General features: G+C 38.0%; 1 protein-coding gene across 6 annotated transcripts in view; it reads left to right on the forward strand.

The window, feature by feature from the left end:
• Window positions 1-6,709: 6,709 nt before the first annotated feature.
• The window catches only part of ITPRID2 (ITPR interacting domain containing 2), a 38,410-nt gene continuing 24,233 nt past the window's right edge, over window positions 6,710-20,886 (forward strand). For 2 of the 6 annotated variants that reach the window (XM_065931877.1, XM_065931879.1), the window contains exons 1-8: window positions 6,711-7,100; window positions 7,453-7,498; window positions 10,415-10,464; window positions 11,321-11,377; window positions 13,708-13,747; window positions 13,833-13,931; window positions 15,132-15,340; window positions 16,206-16,906. In XM_065931877.1, the coding sequence (XP_065787949.1) occupies window positions 6,887-7,100; window positions 7,453-7,498; window positions 10,415-10,464; window positions 11,321-11,377; window positions 13,708-13,747; window positions 13,833-13,931; window positions 15,132-15,340; window positions 16,206-16,906 (1,416 nt within the window). In that variant the 5' untranslated portion in view covers window positions 6,711-6,886. Of the gene's footprint in view, window positions 7,101-7,452; window positions 7,499-10,414; window positions 10,465-11,320; window positions 11,378-11,944; window positions 11,968-13,707; window positions 13,748-13,832; window positions 13,932-15,131; window positions 15,341-16,205; window positions 16,907-20,886 lie in introns of those variants that run through there. The other 4 variants (XM_065931880.1, XM_065931878.1, XM_065931881.1 and 1 more) reach the window with 4 other exon arrangements.

The raw sequence follows: 20,886 nt of genomic DNA on the forward strand, positions 1-20,886 counted from the left end.
GTTCAGGAACACATCAGAATTACTTCTTAAAAGGACTGTATGTGTGTGTGTGTGGGGTATATTTTACAGGACCATTTGTGAGGTCTGTACCATTGAAAGCTTTTATAGATTATCAGTACTATATAGACACATGGCTCATCTAGTTACTAATCTGTTTTTCTGATCCTCATAAAATGTGGTGGAAGGAGAGGTTACAATTATAATAAACATATAATTCCAAATATATGCATAGTGAAATAATTTTTAAAAAGTTTTAAGTGCCTTTAAGTAGGAAGAATCATATAGGTAACATAAGAGCTAGGAATTAATCTTAAACTAGGAAGAAAATATGTGTAGTAAATCAATCACATTAAAAAAAACTGTGAAAACTGGAAGATGCAATAATGACGTCCTCCTGTTTTGTTGTGTACCGTAGAAAAATGTTTAATTCAAGTGGCAAAGACTGAGCATTTGATATCAATAAATATACCTTTTCCAAAGCTTTCATGATTCAAAACATCAGAGTCCTTTAAGAGCAATATTTCAAGGCAGGACTGAAAAGGAAGTGAAGAAAAGGACCGATCTTAAATCTTCACAAATGAATTAAATACATTTTGGCTTTCCCATGCGTTACTATGACCAGTTATGAGGACTTTCACAACCTTCTTTGAGTTCCTTCATGAATTTAACAAATAAAGCTTATTCTATTATATAGTCTTGCTTCGTGTCATTGTTGATGAAGAGAGACGAGCCATTGTCACCTGTTGCTCAGAAACACCAGAAAATTGAGCCACTGAAAAGAAAACCAGAAGACGAAAAGGTTTTACCTTGGAGGGGGTAAATTTAGCACTGTGTGGAGAACTGAAGACCTCGTAACCTAGGAATGGTGAACTGAGCGATAAATGACAAGTTTTTAATATGCACAAAATGAGAACGTATATAAATTTACTCAGATTATATAAATAATTTGCAAGGCAAAGTTCCAGTGGTATTAACACCTGTATCTTCTGATGTATACTCGGGAAAATGAGGCAAATCAAAATAGAAGATTATTTTGCTATGTTAATACTTATTCATGAGGATGGTGAACTAGTATAGTAAGAGTTTTTGCTAATGTGGAAAAAACCAGACAATAGGTAATAGGTTTAAGTTATAGACCTTAAATACTCAATTTTATTACTTTAAAATATATACAATAACCAGAAATACTTTAATGGCTAATAATGACTTTAAAATATATATATAAAAAAAAATCTAAGGCAAACTAACCACCTTTCTGCATAGTTTAATTATATGATTTGTAAACAAATCTTTGAAAGTTTTTGAAGAATTCACTGGTTCAGAAACATTTTCCTTTCATCCTCTTTTATCCTATTATAAATCATTAAACTAGTATCCCTGGAAACGTTAACAGTTATATTGAGGGGGCCCAAAAGATTACATGTTGAAATGAACTTTAGAATGTTGGGTTAAGCAAAGTTAAACAGTTTTATTAATAAAAAAAAAAAAAAAAAAAACAACTTGAGGACTTCTCAGGTCTTTAATATTCATTGTGACTGGCTTGGGATTGGGGGAGATGAGAATAATCAGAGTTTACCAAACTTACTTTATACAGAATTCTTTCCTCCAGATAATTCTATTATTAAGACAAAGGGATCTGGAAGGTGTTAAGTAAATAGAATGGCAGATTAAATAAAAAGTGTAGCATATTATATTTTAATTTGGTAAACTGCAACACTATACCACTTTCTGATTAGATTCTGAATTATTAAGATTTTGACGCACAAAATAAAATTTTTAATTATGTAAATACTGAAGAAACAATACCTTAACTAGAACCAAACTGCCTTAGTATGGTGGTTGGTGGCTTAGTCGCTGTCGTGTCTGACTCTTGTGACCCCTAACCCTGTGATCTCTAACCCTAACCCTAACCCTAATTGTGCATGGGTTAGACTGGGGCCTGCCAGGATACTCTGTCCATGGAATTCTCCAGGCAAGAATACTGGAAGAGGTGGCCATTTCCTTCTCCAGGGGATCTTCCCGACCCAGGGATTGAACCCAGTCTCCTGCATTGCACAGGCAGATTCTTTACCAACTGAGCTACGAGCCAGTTTTCCTACTAGTGAACTTGTTTTGTAATTTGGAGGAATATGTTAAGGCCTTATTGTTGTTGTTCAGTCGCTAAGTCATATTTGACTGTATGCAACCCCATGCACTACAGCACACCAGGATTCCCTATCCTTACTATCTCTGGGAGTTTGCTCAGACTCATGTTCATTGAGTTGATGATGCCATCCAACCATCTCATCCTCTGTTGCCCCCTTCTCCTTCTGCCCTCAATCTTTCCCAGCATTAGGGTCTTTTCCAATGAGTCAGCTCTTCCCATCAGGTGGCCAAAATACTGGAGCTTCAGCTTCAGCATCAGTCCTTTCAATAAATATTCAGGGTTGATTTCCTTTAGGATTGACTGGTTTGATCTCCTTGCAGTCCAAGGGACTCTCAAGAGTCTTCGGCAGCACCACAATTCAAAAGCATCAATTCTTTGGCACTCAGCCTTCTTTATCAGTAATGAATTATACTGAGCATAATGTTTCACTTTTGATATATGCTTTTCTACTTAAAATTGGCTAAATTAACTGGAGTTGGTTTTCTGTCCTAGCCTGACTTTATAATGTTTAAAAATTTCAGCTGCAAAAGCACGTAGATGTCATTTACTATAAGAATAAATCCCCACGTGAGATTGATTTTTATCTTGTGCAATATACCATTTCCAGCAGTGATACTGAATTTCTACTTTGTTTCATGTAATCCTCACTTCACCTTTGGGCAGGCAGTTATCATGACCAGTATTTCACAGATGAGGAATGTGATAGCTAGAGATATCAGCTGCTTTACCCCAGGCCATACAAGAGACAGAAGGAGATAGGAACAGATTTCAAACTTCAGTCTGACACCAAAGACTGTTTCCACTATAGCATGCTGGATGGGATTATCTGCATCTAGTATACATATTTTTCTTCCTTCACCTTGTAGGCATTAGTAGTCACTTCAGTCGGGTCTGACTGTGTGACCCTATGGACTGTAGCTTGTCAGGCTCTTCTGTCCATGGGATTTTCCAGGCAAGAATACTGGAGTGGGTTACTGCTTCCTCCTCCAGGGCATCTTCCTGATCCAGGGATTGAACCTGTTGTCTCTTAAGTCTCCCATATTGGCAGGTAGTTTCTTTACCACCAAATAGGGAAAGGAGTACGTCAAGCCTGGTATATTGTCACCCTGCTTAATTAACTTAAATGCAGAGTACATCATGAGAAACACTGGGCTGGATGAAGCATAGTTAGAATCAAGATTGCTGGGAGAAATATCAATAACCTCAGATATGCAGATGACACCACACTTATGGCAGAAAGTGAAGAAGAACTAAAGAGCCTCTTGATGAAAGTGAAAGAGGATAGTGAAACAGTTGGCTTAAGACTCAGCATTCAGAAAACTAAGATCATGGCATCTGGTCCCACCACTTCATGGCAAACAGATGGGGAAACAGTGGAAACAGTGACAGATTTTATTTTGGGGGGCTTAAAAATCACTGCAGATGGTGACTGCAGCCAGGAAATTAAAAGATGCTTGCTCCTTGGAAGAAAAGTTATGACTAACCTAGACAGCATATTAAAAAGCAGAGACATTATTTTGCCAACAAAGGTCCATCTAGTCAAAGCTATAGTTTTTCCAGTAGTCATGTATGCATGTGAGAGTTGGACTGTAAAGAAAGCTAAGCACCGAAAACTTGATGCTTTTGAACTGTGGTGTTGGAGACGACTCTTGAGAGTCCCTTGGACTGCAAGGAGATCCAACCAGTCAATCCTAAAGGAAATCAGCTCTGAATATTCATTGGAAGGACTGATGTTGAAGCTGAAACTCCAATCCTTTGGCTACCTGATGCGAAGAACTGACTCATTTGAAAAGACCCTGATGCTGGGAAAAACTGAAGGCAGGAGGAGAAGGGAACGACAGAGGATGAGATGGTTGGATAGCATCACCAACTCAATGGATATGAGTTTGAGTAAACTCCGGGAGTTGGTGATAGACAGGGAGGCCTGCCATGAAGTCCATGAGGTCGCCTGAACGACTGAACGGACTTATCATTAGCACCACTTGAGAAGCCCATGGGGATTAGTAACTCAAACATTATTCTTTATGTAGAACTTCTGCAAAGTGTAGTGGCAGTTGGTTTACAATATAGTAGCTGTTTGGAAAAATAAAATCCTTGAAGAAGCAAGCAAACAGACGGACTCTCCTCATGTGTAGTGTGCTATTCATTTTTGAATAAATGAAACATGGGAATTTTTGTAAAATCTCAAAGTTGAGAATACAATTAAAAGTCATTACTTTTCAAAATACCTCCTGTTACAAGGATTTCCTTTTCTATTACTTCTATACCCTCAGTGTTTTAGGTTAAAAATGATCATGTAGAAGAAAACATGATTGCGTGATTAGAAATTCAAGAATTGTTGCACTAAAGCTATTATCTAATGTTATTCTAAGCTCATCTGCGGAGAAGGCAGTGGCACTCCACTCCAGTACTCTTGCCTGGAAAAGCCCATGGATGGAGGACCCTGATAGGCAGCAGTCCATGGGGCCGCTAAGAGTCAGACAGGACTGAGCGACTTCACTTTCACTTGTCACTTTTATGCATTGGAGAAGGAAATGGCAACCCACTCCAGTGTTCTTGCCTGGAGAATCCCAGGGATGGGGGAGCCTGGTGGGCTGCTGTCTACGGGGTTGCACAGAGTCAGACAGGACTGAAGTGACTTAGCGGCAGCAGCAAGTTTATCTGCTGGCATTTTCCCCCCTTTGTTATTTGACTTGGTGTTTGTTTTTTTTTTTTTTTTTTTCTTTTTGGCCATGCCATGCATCATATTGGATCTTAGCTCCTCAATCAGAGGTGGAACTAGTGTCCCCTGCTTTGGAAGTGCAGTCTTAATCACTGGACTGCCAGGGAGGTCCTGGTGGGTGGGTTTTTAAATATAAAATGCGATTCATTATCCTCAAAAATTCTTCGTTGTTTAAAAGTATTTAAACAACAAAACTAAAGATAACAGGCCATAGAGATACAACATAAAGTCAAGTATTTTGTCCATTTGACTCTCTATTCTGAGGAATGTGAAGCACAGAAAATTTCCCTTGAGAACTCAGTGTTCCTCATGGGATAGGCACTGTGCTAAAAGTGTAAAGGATGCAAGAATATAGAATAGTATTCTTTGGTCTCTTCCTTTACAGGCTGCCTAGGAAACCAGACATACCCTTAGAAGCCAGTCATATCATTTACTGCACAAGTTCAGTCCCAAAATAAATGAGACAGACATTGAGTTGCATACCAGGGAACTGTGGAAAAGATGTGACCAGAGGTGGTGGAAAGATGCAGTCCAGGAAAATTTCTGACTTGGCTGGATCTTGAAGATCATGGAGGTATTGGACAGAAAGAAAAGGAATGAACTGAGAGGCTAGGAGAGAGTCAACAACAGCATGTGGCAATGATAGAGCTGAGTCAGTTGGGGTCCCTCTGGGCCCCGAATGAAGCTGAAGACAGGTTGGTTTTGTGTGACTTCTGAACCAGCCCATTCAGTGCCTTCTCTCCAGGTACCATCCACACTGGCTCTCCTGCTTACCTTTCCTACAGGCAGCTAGACTGGCCTATTTTGCAGGGCAATTCAACTGTTAGCTATAGTTTGCTATAGGACTCTTGAAGACGAAAGTTTTTGAGATTCAAAGAAAAGATTAATAGTGAAATTTCAAGGCAGTGAGATACCAGTACCCCTGTACTAGTTCCCCCTCATACTTTACAGCAGAAGGCCCAGAATGATACATGATGACTCTGGAAAGTTAGTCTGGATCTCGGATATGCTGATTAGTATTTTATAGTCTTTCTGCTAGTAGGAGTTTAAAAACAACAAAAGGAAATGCTCAAACTAATTTTTAAAATAGTTCCAAACCTTGATCATTTGTATGTGGTAGCACCCAAATTCAAACATTTCTACTCTCCCCAGCAGTTTCTCACTGTATTTTCCTTCACCTCTTTATGTCCAATTTCAACGTGGAACTTCCTGCTTAAATCATTCTTAATTCAATTTCATACAAAACACAGCCACGCTAAATCACTTTCTTAAGCATAAAGTAGCACTCCCCGCAGTCTAGTCTTTTCCTGTTTAGACATTTTGACAAATACCAATTATGCGCCTCTTTCTCCTAGCTTTCTCCACAATTCCTTGTACACTATTCTTTGGACTCCTCGCTGAGTAACTTTCAGCGAGCCCAAGCAGACACTTGGGTGAAGAAGGGGGTTCCAGGAAACTTGGCCTTTCCACATTCCTTCTCTTTTAGGGTGAACTTGAGAGAGGAGAACTTGAGAGATTGCAAAGACTATTAACCTACAAACAGGCGACAGAGCCGCGGCGGCGGCGGGCGGAGCGCGGGGGTTCGGGGCGGGCCTCCGCGCTCGGGGCTCGGCGCGCCCGCCCCGCGCACCCCCGGCCGGAAGGGGGCGTGGACGCCGCCGAGGGAGGGGCGCGCTGCTGCGCGGCGGCCGGCCAGGCCCCGGGGCGTCATGCGGAGGCGGGGCGGGGGAGCCGGGAAGGGGGCTGGCGGGCGCTCGGCTGCCAGCCGCGCTCGCTCGGGCCACTCGCGCTCCCGCGCCGCGCCCGGCCGGCTTCATGTGAAGCGCTGGCCCTCTGCCCCCTCCCTCCCCTTCCTTCCCTCCCTCCCTCCCGTCCCCTCCTCCTCCTCCTCCCGCGCCCGCGCCCGCTCCCCGGGGCCCCCAGCCCGGCGGGGCGCTGACAGCCAGGGGCGGGGGTCCCTGCCGCCGCCGCGTCTCTCTCACAGGCTCCGGCTGGGGCTGCGGAGCCCCAGTGTGGCCATGGACCGGCCCCTGGCGGCGTCGGCGGAGGCGGAGGAGGAACTGGAGTGGCAAGTGGCGAGTCGCAGGAGGAAGGCCTGGGCCAAGTCCCGCGGCTCCTGGCAGGCATCGGAGACGGAGGACCTGTCCACAGAAGCGACGACGCAGGACGAGGACGAGGACGAGGACGAGGACGACCTCCCCGGAACGAAGCTGCCGGCGGCCGCCGGGAGAGGTCCGTGCGCCCGGCCGGGCAGTGGCGGGCGGGGAGCTCGGGGGAGTGCGGGCTGGCGGAGGAAAGTCTCGTGCGCCTTGGGCGACTGCTCTGAGTTCTGGAAGACATCCTGGGCTCCAGGCAGGGGGCGAGGGGACACTTTCGACCTTTAAACGCGCGCGCTTGGCAAGGCGTCTCCAGCGTCAACACAGACACCCCGGTGCCATCATTTCCCTTCAGGTGGTCACTGCGACGTGTGGCTTAAGCTGCATTTTGTCCCCAGTAAGAGTCTCCCTGGGGGTATCCAGGGTGACCCCGCGGTCGGCGTTCCCCTGGGGTCGGTAACGAGCTGTCCCCTCGCTCTGTCCCGCAGGAAACGTGCCCAACGAGAAGATCGCGATATGGCTCAAGGACTGCCGGTGAGTCCTCGCTCGCGTCCGGGGGGAGATCCGCTCAGCTGGGACGCCCGGGCGGAGTGACTCCGGCGCCGTCCCTATGGGTCCCGTGAACCTCATAAGCTCTGAACCGGAAAGTAAGCCGGCGGATAGCTTCCTCCTCTAAACGATTAGAAATGGAAGTGCTGTGACCGCCGATTATTTGGTGACCATGTTGACTTTACAGTTGTTAGGACTTCAGTTCCGGAGCGTGATGTTAGCATCAGAGATCAGAAACCTAAAACAGATAATCATGCCGTATTATTATGCTGGCCCGTTTTTGTTTGAAAGGCTTGTCACATTTCACAGAGTATTTTATTTTGCATTTATTTTGACATCTGTACATCTGGCATAGTCATTTCCCTTTCAAATGTGTTTTAAATGAGTTTAATTTACTTAACTACATTAACTGGGCTTTAACTTTATGTTGGTGCCTTAATTCTGTTTGGAGAGCTATTAAAACTAGCTAATTTTGTTGTAGTTTACACCTTGGACGTGGATTTGTCAGATGGCCCTGGAATTCACAGAAGGGAAATAGAGCTTTGAAGCCATTCAAGCTACATAAATCAGTTTATTTACATGCTTTGATAGCTGGTACAGAAATGTTTGATAAAGTACAGAGGAGATTGATCATATCTTACTACAGTAAAATGTGCCTGTTCCGTATTTTAATTATTTTTTCCAACTTGTCTGCTACTTATAAAATCTCCTGTGAAGAATGTAGGCTTTTTAACCATTGTTAAGGTGTTTGCTTCTGTATATATTTTTTGCCATCTCAATTTGGGCTTTTCTTCACCTTTTGTCCAAGTACCAGAGTTTGGGAAGTCTTTTTTGGGAGAGGAGAGAGAACTGATTTTTATATATGCCAGTTTGTTTTTCTTCCCTAAAGACACAAAATACTGGCCACTGCTCTGTTGGTATCCTGTTTTGGTGAATTGCTTGGAGCCTTGCTGAACAATCCATTGTTGAACTCCTTTTATTCTGGATGTCACAGACCCTTCTGAAATATGAGATATATGGACCTTCTTTTTATAGATACACAAAAAAAATGTTTAAGAACAAGAGAAGAATCATGTTTTTATGACATATAGGAATTAAGATTGTATAAGAGATCACAGCAAGCAGACAATAAGTAAGTGCATCTTTACAGATAAATGCAGTGGGCAAATGTTAACATTCACCAGGACATGTGATCTCTGAAAATTCCTGAAGTTTTGTTGCTAATTTTGATTTATGTAGGCAGATTCTAAATTCTCTTGCTTCATCCCTCATGGATTTCTTTCATCAGTTTCTTTCTTGTTCCCTACTGTTGTACCTATTCTGTACAAAAGGGACATTCATTTGTACTCTGAAAAGCTAGAACAAACAGTCTTTTACTGTGAGTTTTAATCATCACAGATTTGACTGTAGGGTATATGTGACTGTATTTTTTTTTCCTTGTAACAATTTAGGATCCTTCCTAGAATCAGGCAATTGTCTACTTTGTATATTATGTACAAGTGGTTTAAAGACAGCATATTCCTCCATGATAGGTTCTCAAATAATCTTTGTTTTCTTATTGCTTTCTATATCCTGAATAAAGATAAAGATACCTTGTCCTTGTTCCTTAAAAGGAGTCTTTATTTTAAAAATCAGCCCCCACCCCCCTCCAGCTAATTGGAAGCACATTGCTTGAGTAAAGTAGCATCTAAGAAGAGATAGAGCTTTTGATAAGATTTGTCAGACAGTGATTAAGAGAGTGAGAGACTTGTTTCTGAAGGAGAATGCCAGTTATAGTCTGCTCATTTCCCATTTTCGGTTGGTGCCCAGGCCAGTAGAGATATCTGCAGAAGGAGTAATGCAATGTTTTGTTCTACACAAGAAGCCATCATGGAAGAGAAATGACTTTTTTTGAAGGCGTAAAGTAGAGCTTTTTAAAATATGTGCAAAAACTTAGAGATTTTATGGCACTGCTTATTCTTTTAGATTTCAAAAACACGAATTTTTAAAGACTTGCCATTGCTTGTATATTTGCAGAAACTTTTAACATTGGCATTTCAGTAATATTTTTTTGAAACTGATATTTTTATGATTGAGCCCATGGCCGGTGTGAATTTATAACAGGTACAAATCGTTACTGACAAAAGACTTATAACACACAGTAGACCTTTTATAATAAAATAATCTGTTTCTTTAGCTTAGTTTTGAGAAAGAGATGGGAAAAAATATTTTCCATTTAAAAGACTTGTTTGAACAATAAGAATGTGAAAGAATTTTAGTAATGGCTAATTCTTAAGATAGATTCTCAAGCCAACTTTTTAGTAATCTTTTCAGAGTTAAATGAAGAATATATGTATTTTTTCAGTTTGAAAGCATAAAATAAATTCCAGACTTCTCTACTGTATCGGAAAAGGTAATAGTTGGGGTAAGGGAGGCACTGAGCGGTGCTCTAAAATGCTAGATGAGATTTTAAAAAACTGTTGAGCCTTATTTCTAACTAGACTCTGATTTTTTAATTTTATTGAGATGAAGATTTGTTTTCTTTTAACTCTGTTTCCTGTTTCTAGAGAAGGGATTGAGAGGAGCAGACATTTTCTTAATGCCTACTGTCATTCTCTTTTTTTCTGTTTTTGTAAAGAAAATGCCAGTTCATATCATTTGTAATTGCCATTCTTGCTCTTAATTGCTGGCAGATCAGACGTGTGATTAAATCATTCCTGGTGAGCTGACTTGATGATAGGTATTTGCTTGGTAGCATATTACTTATGTAATCCACTTGCATTCCCTGTGTGTTTGGGAGAAATGTTAAACTGTGATTAGAAGCTTGCTTAGCTATAACCCTTTAAAAAGTGTCGGGCTGTGCAGTGGCAGCTCTCCAGACAGCTTTTCAAGACTAAGGCTGATATGTTTATGTGATTTCAGTACCCCTTTGGGAGCCTCACTGGATGAGCAAAGCAGCAGTACACTCAAGGGTAAGAGAAAGTTGCCTTTCTAAATCTGTTCTTTATGAGGGTCCTACTTTATAGTGTCCTGGGAGTGAAAGTGAATGTGTGTGTGTGTATAAATTATAAAAGTGATGTTCATGTTTATAAAATATGCAGTTCTAAGATAAAAGCCAAAAGGGAGAAACCTTGTCATGAACCATAAAAACTGGTGAGTTTAAACAAATTACTAAGCCTTTGCACATGTGAAACTCGTTTTTTTTTTTATTGTTCAGTTAAATTTTATAAAGACTAATTAAATATAGAAATGTGATATGTAAACATAGGGAAAATATATATTGAGTGAATTAGGTCAGCTTTAGTGTAGCATTTCTTTGCTTACATGAACTGAAATTGCCACACCTGAAATTTTACCACCTGTGCAAGGTGGAATTCTAAAGTTCAAAGTACAATAAGAATGTGCAGGTAGCGACAAGGTATATAAAAAATATTTATAGTATCAGGAAAATCTAGCTTGAGCTCCCAACTTAATATAAGGGGGTAAAAGAAATGACTGTACCGGAATCTGGTTTTCAGTGAAACTGTTGGGTAAGATACATTATCTAATTGAACATCTTAAAGGCTTATTAAGTATAAAATAGCCAGTAGATTAGAACTTCTAACAATTTTACCTGGTTGCAAATGATGGTTTCCTTCACAATAAAGTGAAGACTTGTGTCTTCTTCCTGAAATTATAAGGAGAGTAACTTATGAGTACACTCATGTCTGAAATGCTTTACTGTATCTTATATTTTGCTTGGTCAGTTTGTTTAAATTAAAACAATGATTTTATGTGGGGGTCAGGAAGAACAGAATACTGGGATGAATCTTCTGATGTTTCTTTCAGGTGTGCTTGTGAGAAATGGGGGAAGTTTTGAAGATGATTTGTCATTGGGAGCTGAAGGTATGTTTGGAAGAACAGTATTTTCATATAGTTTTAAAATTTTAAAAAGAGAAAGTGACATATTTTCAGGTTTATGACCCTCAGAGTTAAAGTTCTTGAAAGTGGCTCGGACACATTTTACAGAAACTTTTATGTGTTAATCTAGTGAGAGCCTTTCGGGGACCTGTAGAAATAGCTCTGGAAAACCATTGTGAAATACTCAAAGGTCTTCATTGGACTTTAATGCTCTAAAGGAACTGTTTGGGGGCAAATAATGATGATATAACTGAAGGAACACTTGTCCTGCAAAAGGAAGCTTAAATATTTATATGTGAGAAAATTGCAGTGAAACTTATTTTAGTATGAGGTATGCAGCTGCAGCTTGTCCTTTTTTTGAATTTAAGTATTTCCTGTCCTTCCTCGCTTCCTCTTTTTCCAGATTTTTAGAAGATTAAAGGACAAAGACAAATTAGAGTTACTAGAATTTAATTAGAAGTCATTATACTGATGTCTGTTCAAAGCTGCATTAGGATTGTAAAAGCGTATTGTGCTATGTTTAAATTTTTACAGATTATCTTTTCCTGCGGATTCATAATAAAGCTTTCCACAATGTAAAGTTAAGAATTTTTTTTATTGTTTTATTGGTATTTTGAAATTATTGGTTACTGTATAACTGAGTTATTAATAAGTTCTTTTTGTTAAAAAAGAATTAAGGATTTTATTAAATCTTTTTGAATTGTAAGTTGATGTATAGTGAATTGACCCACTGAATATTGTTGATCTCTTGCTGTCTGAAGCCAATCTGTGTGATAGATTACTTATTAAGAGCCGTCTAACATGAAAACTCTAGAATATGTGAATATGTTAGTTTTTATATTTCTGTTAATATCCTTTCCAGGAATAAACTTTATAAAATAAAGTGTAAAGCTTAAACTTACTGCTCCCTAATCAGGATAGTTGAACATACTATTAACCCCTTATTAAAATGCATTTCCAATGTTATTGTAAATAGCACTTTTAATAACTACCTTAGTAGTTTCACAATATAGAATTTTTTTTTTACTTCGTTTTTTTTTTTAAACAGTTCTTTTCACAGAAAAATTGAGGGGAAGGTACAGAGATATCCCATATGCTTTCTGCTCTGTACATGCATAGCTTCCCTATTGTCAACATCCCCCACCAGACTAGTACATTTGTTACAGTTGATGAACCTGGAATCAATTCAGTTCAGTCGCTCAGTCGTGTCCGACTCTTTGTGACCCGTGAATCGCAGTACACCAGACCTCCCTGTCCATCACCAACTCCTGGAATAAGGCATTATAATTACCCAAAATCCATAGCTTACACTAGGGTTCACTCTTGGTCTTGTATATTCTATGGGTTTAGACAAATATGTAATGACATTTATCCATCATTATGATATCATCTAATGTATTTTTCACTACCCTAAACTCTGTGCTCTGCCTATTCATCCATATTGAATGATTTTATTGGAAGCCAGACCCAGAAAGGATGTCTCAGAGGAAAGTGGAGCTATTATGTTGTTCTGCTGAAAATTGCTTCAAGATTATTGTCATTCATTCAGTAAATATTTATTGAATGCTATGTGTTAGACACATTTCTGTTGGATGAGAAATTGCCGTGGCTCTGCAGATCAGAAATGAAAAAAGGAAAAAGTCTGGTGTGCTGAAAAAAGATATACTTTTAATAATTTTATTCTTTATATTTGTCCATAAAATTTAAATGCAGTAAATTTAACTTACTCTACACTTAAACAGTAATTTGTTTAGAACTTGTAAGTCTAGGATAAACTTGAAAGGCAACTTTTATAGGAAAACATATGTTGAAATGAGTAGAAATTTTCAAAGTAGATACATGAAAAATTGGCTGTAACTGGAGTGAATTATTAGCCTTAAAAAAGCCATGTTAGGAATAGATACTGCAACACTTAAATAATGCTAACTCATGTTCTTACTTATTAGGTATTCTGTATTAAGAGTTTTAAAATTTAGTAATTAGAACCACATATACCACATACCTTCTTACTACTTATTTCAAACTGTTAAATTTAATTGGTTATTTGTATGTCTTTTAATCTTAAACATTCAGTGGACGTAGTTTTTTATGTTGCTAACAAACAAAACCAAAGCACCCTCCGCAAGCCACCATTTCTGTTCTTAGCTATCTGTATATTATCTTTAATGACACAGATTTAATGTGCCAGGACAAGAGTTTGGTATAGTAGACATTTAGCAGTAACAGTGTGGCTGGTTTGCTTTCTAAACGATGGTGTCACAGTAGTTATCGTCTTGCTAACAGTTGTGCTCTCCATTTACTCTTTCTACCTGTAGCAAACCACCTCCATGAAGTTGATGCTCAGATTGATAATTGGTATGTAGCTGTTTGTTTTTTTTCCTTTCTAAACACGAGGAATATTTGTGGCGGTAAAATTTATATAATCTGCTTTTGTTTATAGCAGTAATATTTTGGCCAAAGAGAGAAGGCTACAGTTTCATCAGAAGGGGAGAAGTATGAATTCCACTGGATCTGGGAAAAGTAGTGGGACAGTCTCAAGGTACCTTACTCTGAGCTTATACTGCAGTTACATTGTGTTGTAGATGACCTGATCTGATAACTTTTTAAGCCTTGGGTTTGGCTTGACAGTATGAAGTCAAGAGGAATCCAGAGTGTTTCATAGATCAACATAACTGACAGAAGTGTCTTTTTTTAAAAATGAAGATTAAGCAAAAGTTAACAAATATGTTAATAATGTTGCTGGCATCCATAATGAGTATTTTGAGCCCTATGAGAGAGGAACTCCATAATGGAATAATTTCTACTTCCAAAATTTTCCATTCTGCTAGAGTCTTGAGTTACTCTGATATAAATATCAGAATAAATCTTTCTAATTTAAAGCTTGATATTTAAGCATAGATTTATCTTCATATAAAACCAAAGATCTTCAAAATATAAAAATAAGCAAATACATATGCATAAGCAACCAGTTTATTATCCAGATTATTGTTTTGAAATTTGAACATTTTCTCTGAAACAAATTGAAATTTCGTTCTGCTCACATTCTGTCTCTAACATTCCTGGTTTCCCCAGTGAGTCTCAGCTTGGATTATCACTGGCATGAGAGATAAGGGTTAAAAAAATGTTCAATTCCCAATAGAATTAGAGCAGGAATTGACCCCTGTGTAATCCAAACTCTTCTTACTTTATTCCTCCTGCTTCCTGGGTGCAAGTGGTTAGAAAAAAAGGTGAAAGTAAGCTCCTCCCTCATCTTTCTGAGATCAGTTGTTACCTGTATTGCCTCTTCTAGGACAGCAAAAGACAGCAGAAAAACTCAAGTTCTGCAGGGTGTCCCTTGGTATCAGAGTTATACCAACTTCCTAGTCCATTTTCCATTTTAATTTTTTCTTTAATCTGATTTCTCTTTATTCTCCCTCATCTGTCCTCTAATTTGTTTAACTGCTTTACTGGACATCTCTTAAAATGACAAAACAAATAAGGTGAGGAATCAGATAGTTTCTTTACTGAGGGTGTTCTTAGGGCTTAGCTCTTTTTCTCAAAACTGGCAGCTTGAAAGAACAGACTCCCTTTAAGGGTTATTTATCACATTTGGTGCATAATGTATAAAGATGCTGAAATAATAATGGTGGAAAGAGCAGAAGGGGTAAAGGATCTTTTCACAGCAAAGTAGGGATGTGAATTCATTTATAATGTGATGTGGACTATAAACTTACTCTACATCTTGATTTTTCTTTTTTAGTGTTTCAGAATTGTTGGAACTTTATGAGGAAGACCCTGAAGAAATCCTTTATAATCTTGGATTTGGACGAGATGAACCAGATATTGCTTCTAAAATTCCTTCCAGATTTTTTAATTCATCATCATTTGCCAGAGGAATAGATATTAAAGTGTTTCTGAGTGCACAAATGCAACGGATGGAAGTAGAAAATCCAAATTACGCTTTAACAAGTAAGGTTTTTAAATGTTATCATATTATTTTTAAAATTATGGCATCTACACAGCAAGATGGTCTTGTTTTTAAAGCCTTACTAATTTTTAGGAGTAATTGTGGAAATTTAATTATTAAGGTAAACACAATAGCTGCTTGCTTATTCTAAATTTTTATTATTCTATTTATAGAAGTTAATTTACCTATCCCCCCACCCCATTCTCTACTTAAGTGTTACATTGGAGAATGTAACTTACCTGTGGAACCTTACACATATCTCCAGATTGCTTTTGTTCCAAAAGGAAATAAATAAAAGAGAGGCCTTTTACTATTAGTTAAAGTCAGTCACTTTCAGATGCTTTTCCTATAAATCTATAAAGGTATGACTAATTTGATGATTTTTCACATTAAATCTTCTGCTTATTATTTTTTTTTTTTTTTCTGTTGACCAGAAATCCCCAACAGTGGGAACCTTGGTGGTTCTTGGATTAGTTTTAAGAGATTTGTAAATCCAATCCCCTTCCTATTAGGTATAAAATATATACTTACATATACTTAACATTTGGAAGAGTTTAAGACCTAAAAAGAGAGTCACAGCTATAGATCAATAGCAGTTCTGTCTATTTTATTCCATGTTGTCATTATGCTTTGTCCTTCCTTCTGATTTTTTAAAATGTAAATTCTAGTGCTTAAGAGTGAAAGATCTTTCTCCCTCTCCACAGTAAATATAGATGTTTTAAGTGTTAGATAAAGGAAAAATCTGGTTTCATAATCTTTGTGATCTAAGTAGTTCAATTATGGAAATTCTGAACCATAATAATGGTTTAATTAATAATATGTGTATAAATATATATATAATTTATTTTTTTTTTTTTACTTTTGTAGGCCGTTTTCGTCAAATTGAAGTGCTTACTACTGTGGCCAATGCATTTTCTTCCTTATATTCCCAAGTCTCTGGCACTCCCCTGCAGAGAATCGGAAGTATGTCCTCGGTGACCTCCAACAAGGAGACAGACGCGCCTCCACCTTTAACCCGAAGTAACACTGCAAATCGCTTAATGAAAACACTATCAAAACTAAATTTATGTGTTGAAAAAACAGAGAAAGGAGAAGGTAGTACTCCTTCCCTGGCAGCTGACAAAGGAAAGATCATAAATGTTTCAGCGATGGAAGAAAGTGGCAATAAAAATGATCAGAAGTCTCAAAAAATTGTGAAGAAGAAAGAGTCATCTTCTATGTTGGCTACAGTTAAAGAAGAAGCATCAGGTAGTTCAGCAGCTTTTATGGAGAATTCTGACACTGATGGGCTTTCTGATGAAGCAAATAGTAATTTTAACCATGAAGCTGAAAGTGGACAAAGTAAAGAAACTCAAAGTCATGAGAATAAACTGGATGAGGAATCTGGTATTATAGAAACTGATTTAGGTAGTGATTTCAACATGTCCAGTCACAGTGAGCTGGAAAATAGCAGGGAGCTGAAAAATGTCCCTTTGTCCACACCTGAAAAAGAGCCATGTGCACCATTGTTGATCCCATCCATAAGAAATATAATGGCACAGCAGAAGGACTCCTTTGAAATGGAAGAGGTAGGTGGAAAATTACTGAGGACTGTTTCAAACAGTGAGTTAGGAAAGAAAGTGCCCCATATATTGTTTTTTAAAATGAAAGGCAGTGAATGGATGTATGCTAGAAAAAATCATCTTGATTTTGACTTTTCAGGTTTTTTGTTTCACAAACCAAGAAGTCCCCGGACTGTGTGGTGTCAGTATAATGACTCCTCTAGATCTTCCATCACCATTGTTTTTCTTTCTCAGTTTAACAGTTTGATGCTGTGAGAATGCCCTGAGAGAGTATGTTCAAACTCAGATCAATGTTGCATAATAGTTAGAGATAACAGGCTTTGAAGTCAGATGGGTTTCAGTTCTGTTTGGGTCACTGAATTGCTGTGTGCCTTTGGGCACGCTTTCCTTAATGTTATCTGAGTGGAAAGATAAGTGTGGATGAAGATCTGGAGGCTAGGTCCTGGTGTGGGACTAGAAAGGACATGAAACTATAGGGAACCTTGAGGAAGAAGGTTTGAAAGAATTTCTGCAGCCCTGGAAGACCACCAGTGTTTGGTAACTTCTTTTTTTAACATGATATTCTTTGTCATTGTTGTTCAGTCGCTAAGTCGTGTCGGACTCTGGGACCCCCATGGACTGTAGCCTGCCAGGCTCCCCAGTCCTCTACTATCTCCCAGAGTTTGCTCAAATTTATATCCATTGAGCCGGGAGCCAGTGATGCTACCTAACCATCTGATCTTCTGTCACCCCTTTCTCCTTTTGCCTTCAGTCTTTTGCAGCATCAGGGACTTTTCCAATGAGTTTGCTCTTCCCATCAGATGACCAAAGCATTGGAGCTTCAGCTTCAACAAAACAGTCCTTCCAATGACTATTGAGGGTTAATTTCCTTTAGGATTGACTGACATTCTCACTAGTTTACATAAATTTCAAATTGGATGATTTGTGGCTATAAATTATACAATGTGTAATTTTTCTTTTTAAATTTTATTGCAGAATATTTATAGTAATAGTTCACAGCTGTTTTAGATTCGCTTGCCATTGTTTTAGGGAACTAGGAAGTGATAATTAATTCTGCCCATATAATGTCCTCTTAGGTGAGGGTGTATCTCTCATATCAGTTAAGGTTTTTCATTTATTGCAAAATTTCAATTGTTCATATCTTTTTTGTAGTCTTTGAATGCATCTTTTAGTACTTTAATTCCAACTAAAAAGGAGGCAAGAGCAGGCCTTTGAAATATTTTACATTTTTTGGTAAGCTTCTTTGTATCTCATTATAATGAATTCAGAAGATGACAACTTTAATAGAACTTTTTTGTTCCATTTTATTATTCAGTTGCCCAAAAGTCTTTGTCTTGGTCTAAACTTGTCCTAGTATTCATAAAGTGTAACTTCTTGCCTTCCTTTAGGGCCCCTATGCTATGGCAATCCAATAAAGTGCAAATACTTGTTGGTTACTTGCAGACCTGATTTAGTGACTCAGATGAGAAAACACTCTTACATGTTGCTTTTTAATTTCTAGAATTCTTGAGTTCTAAGCCAGAGTTTAGTTACTGATATACACAAAAGTTCTTTACAATGTTTATTAATAGATTAATACAGTGTCTATTAATAGATTAATACAATGTCTATTAATAGATTAGTAGATTAATAGATAGATGTACTTTGGTGGCAAGTGAACATTAAAACTATGTTGTTTTTTTATGGGCAGGGGTATTTTTTTCTTTTTTTTTTTTTGCTCCCTCTGCTGGCAAGAGCAGTTACTGAAGAAAGTAACTTGACATGAAAGTGTATTTTTTTGAAGTCCAAGATTACAGGCATTGATGTTTTAAGAATAACTGAAGATTTCTGTTTTCAAAAAATAATACATAGTCAACCATAGCTATGTTGTAAATACAGGGAATTTTAAGGATAATCCTTATTCTTCAGATATATTTCAAATATGGATAAAAACCTCCTAGAATTGTGTTTTTAATCCCTTTGGGAACTTTAAAGAAAGCTTGTAGAACAATGGATAAAGAAAGGAAATAGTGTGTTTCTTTAATTTCCTCTTCTCCCAAGCTTGTTGAATCATACCGACAAATGAAGAGAACAATCTTATTAAAGCAAACTTTTAGATCCCATTCAAAGTAGGTTGCTACTTTTTTCTTTTGCACTCTTTTCCCTTGAGGCTTGATTCCTATTGGGAACTTTCTTCCTTTTGTAAAAACAGCGAATAAATACAAGCTAAAGCGCACACACTGTCTCTCAGTAAGCCAGTTTTCAGGTTACTTGAATGCCAACTGCTCTGGGTAACTATGTGGGAGAAAAAATTGCAGACATGGCTCTGAGTGTGAAGCTGCCTGGTCCCCCTGAGGCAGAAGGTAAGATCTGACAGTCACCAGGAACAGAGGGAAGAACTATTTAAATGTAAAAAGTTAAATAGATGATAAGACTGAGCCAGGCCTTGGAGAGTGAAAATGACTCTCTTAATGATTAAAAATAAAAGGCCAGACACTATTTTCAATTAAAAATCAATTTGCCTTATAAAAAATATCTTGCAGGCTAGTTTCAGTGTATCTAAAAGTTTTAGAGACCTACTCTTGAGTTTTCTAGTTCTTAATGACTTGCTTGGATTATTCTTGTGTTCTTGAAATAATTTATTTCAAATAGATACATCATGGTAACTGTCTAGAGCCACAGATTAGTAGTGTGAATGATTCACAGTTAAACTAGAATGATTTTACTCTATAAGCAATTGTTCATCTTTTAGGTGTAAAGGAAACATTTCTTTTTTGAACTTGAAGGAGAGCTTTTATCTATGTATTTCCGTAAATAAGTTGCCTTGTGTCTCTGTAGTCTATAAATAAGTTTACATTTAAATTAAGATACTATTGGCTGCATATGCAATTTTTTAACCTACTGAAGCTTAGTAAATGTTTCTAATCCTGTCTTCACACTGATTACTGATTTTAATGTATGTACTTCATTACTTATTTTTAGCCATTAAATTTCAGGATTCTTCTCATTATTTACTGGCCTGAGTTAAAGTAATCCCAAACCAGTCAAATACCTGACAGCTAAATTGTTCCATTGGTCTTTCAGAATAAGACTTGAATTTGGGTCTTTGTACAAACCTACTCCTGTTGATTATGCCATACAGTTGTACAGTCAGACTGGTTGATAGGGTCAGACACTGGCAAGAACTCAAGTTATGCAATGCACAGCTTCATACCTCTTTGGAAAAATAATTCTTTCCTTTGAATTTTTTGAGGTATCATTAAAAATTAGAATTGTGATTTTTGAAGCTTCAGTTTTGGTTTTTTGCTGTACTAAGTTGGTTTTTGGTTTTTTGCATGTTAAGTCTCTGTAATCATGTCCAACTCTGTGTAACCCTATGGACTGTAGCCTGCCAGGCTCCTCTGTCCATGGGATTCTCCTGGCAAGAATACTGGAGTGGGTTGCTGTGCCCTCCTCCAGGGGATCTTCCTGACCTAGGGGTTGAACCCGTATCTCTTATGCCTCCTGCATTGGCAGGTGGGTTCGTTACCATTAGCACCACCTGGGAAGACCTTTTTGCTGTACAAGTTTTTTTAAATCTTAGAGGAAGGGTTTTTTGAATTAGAACATTCTATGTGTTGCTGATCTATAAAACAGTACAATAGTATGGTGCCTAAGAAAATGTGTTTTAGTCGAGATAAATGTGACAGGTTTTGAAAGACCAAACTAGGTATGTGCATGGTAGCAGGACATTGATTCAAAAAGAAATCTTTGTTTGATTAAAAAATTTTTTAAATGTAGTAACTCAAATGTGTGGATTATTATAAAGTTGTTTTCCTACAGCTTTAAATCCCAAAACCCTGAGACCCAGTGATTTTATCATTTTGTTTTAATGGGTTTTTTTTTTTTAATTTTTATTATGAGAAGCTTCAAACTTACCCAGAGATTAAATAGTAGAGGGAACACCCATTATCCATCACTCAATTCAGTTATCAGTATTTAGCTATAGTTAATTTAATAAAAGATAA

Source organism: Muntiacus reevesi, chromosome 3 (assembly GCF_963930625.1).
Source record: "Muntiacus reevesi chromosome 3, mMunRee1.1, whole genome shotgun sequence".
Lineage (NCBI taxonomy): Eukaryota > Metazoa > Chordata > Mammalia > Artiodactyla > Cervidae > Muntiacus > Muntiacus reevesi.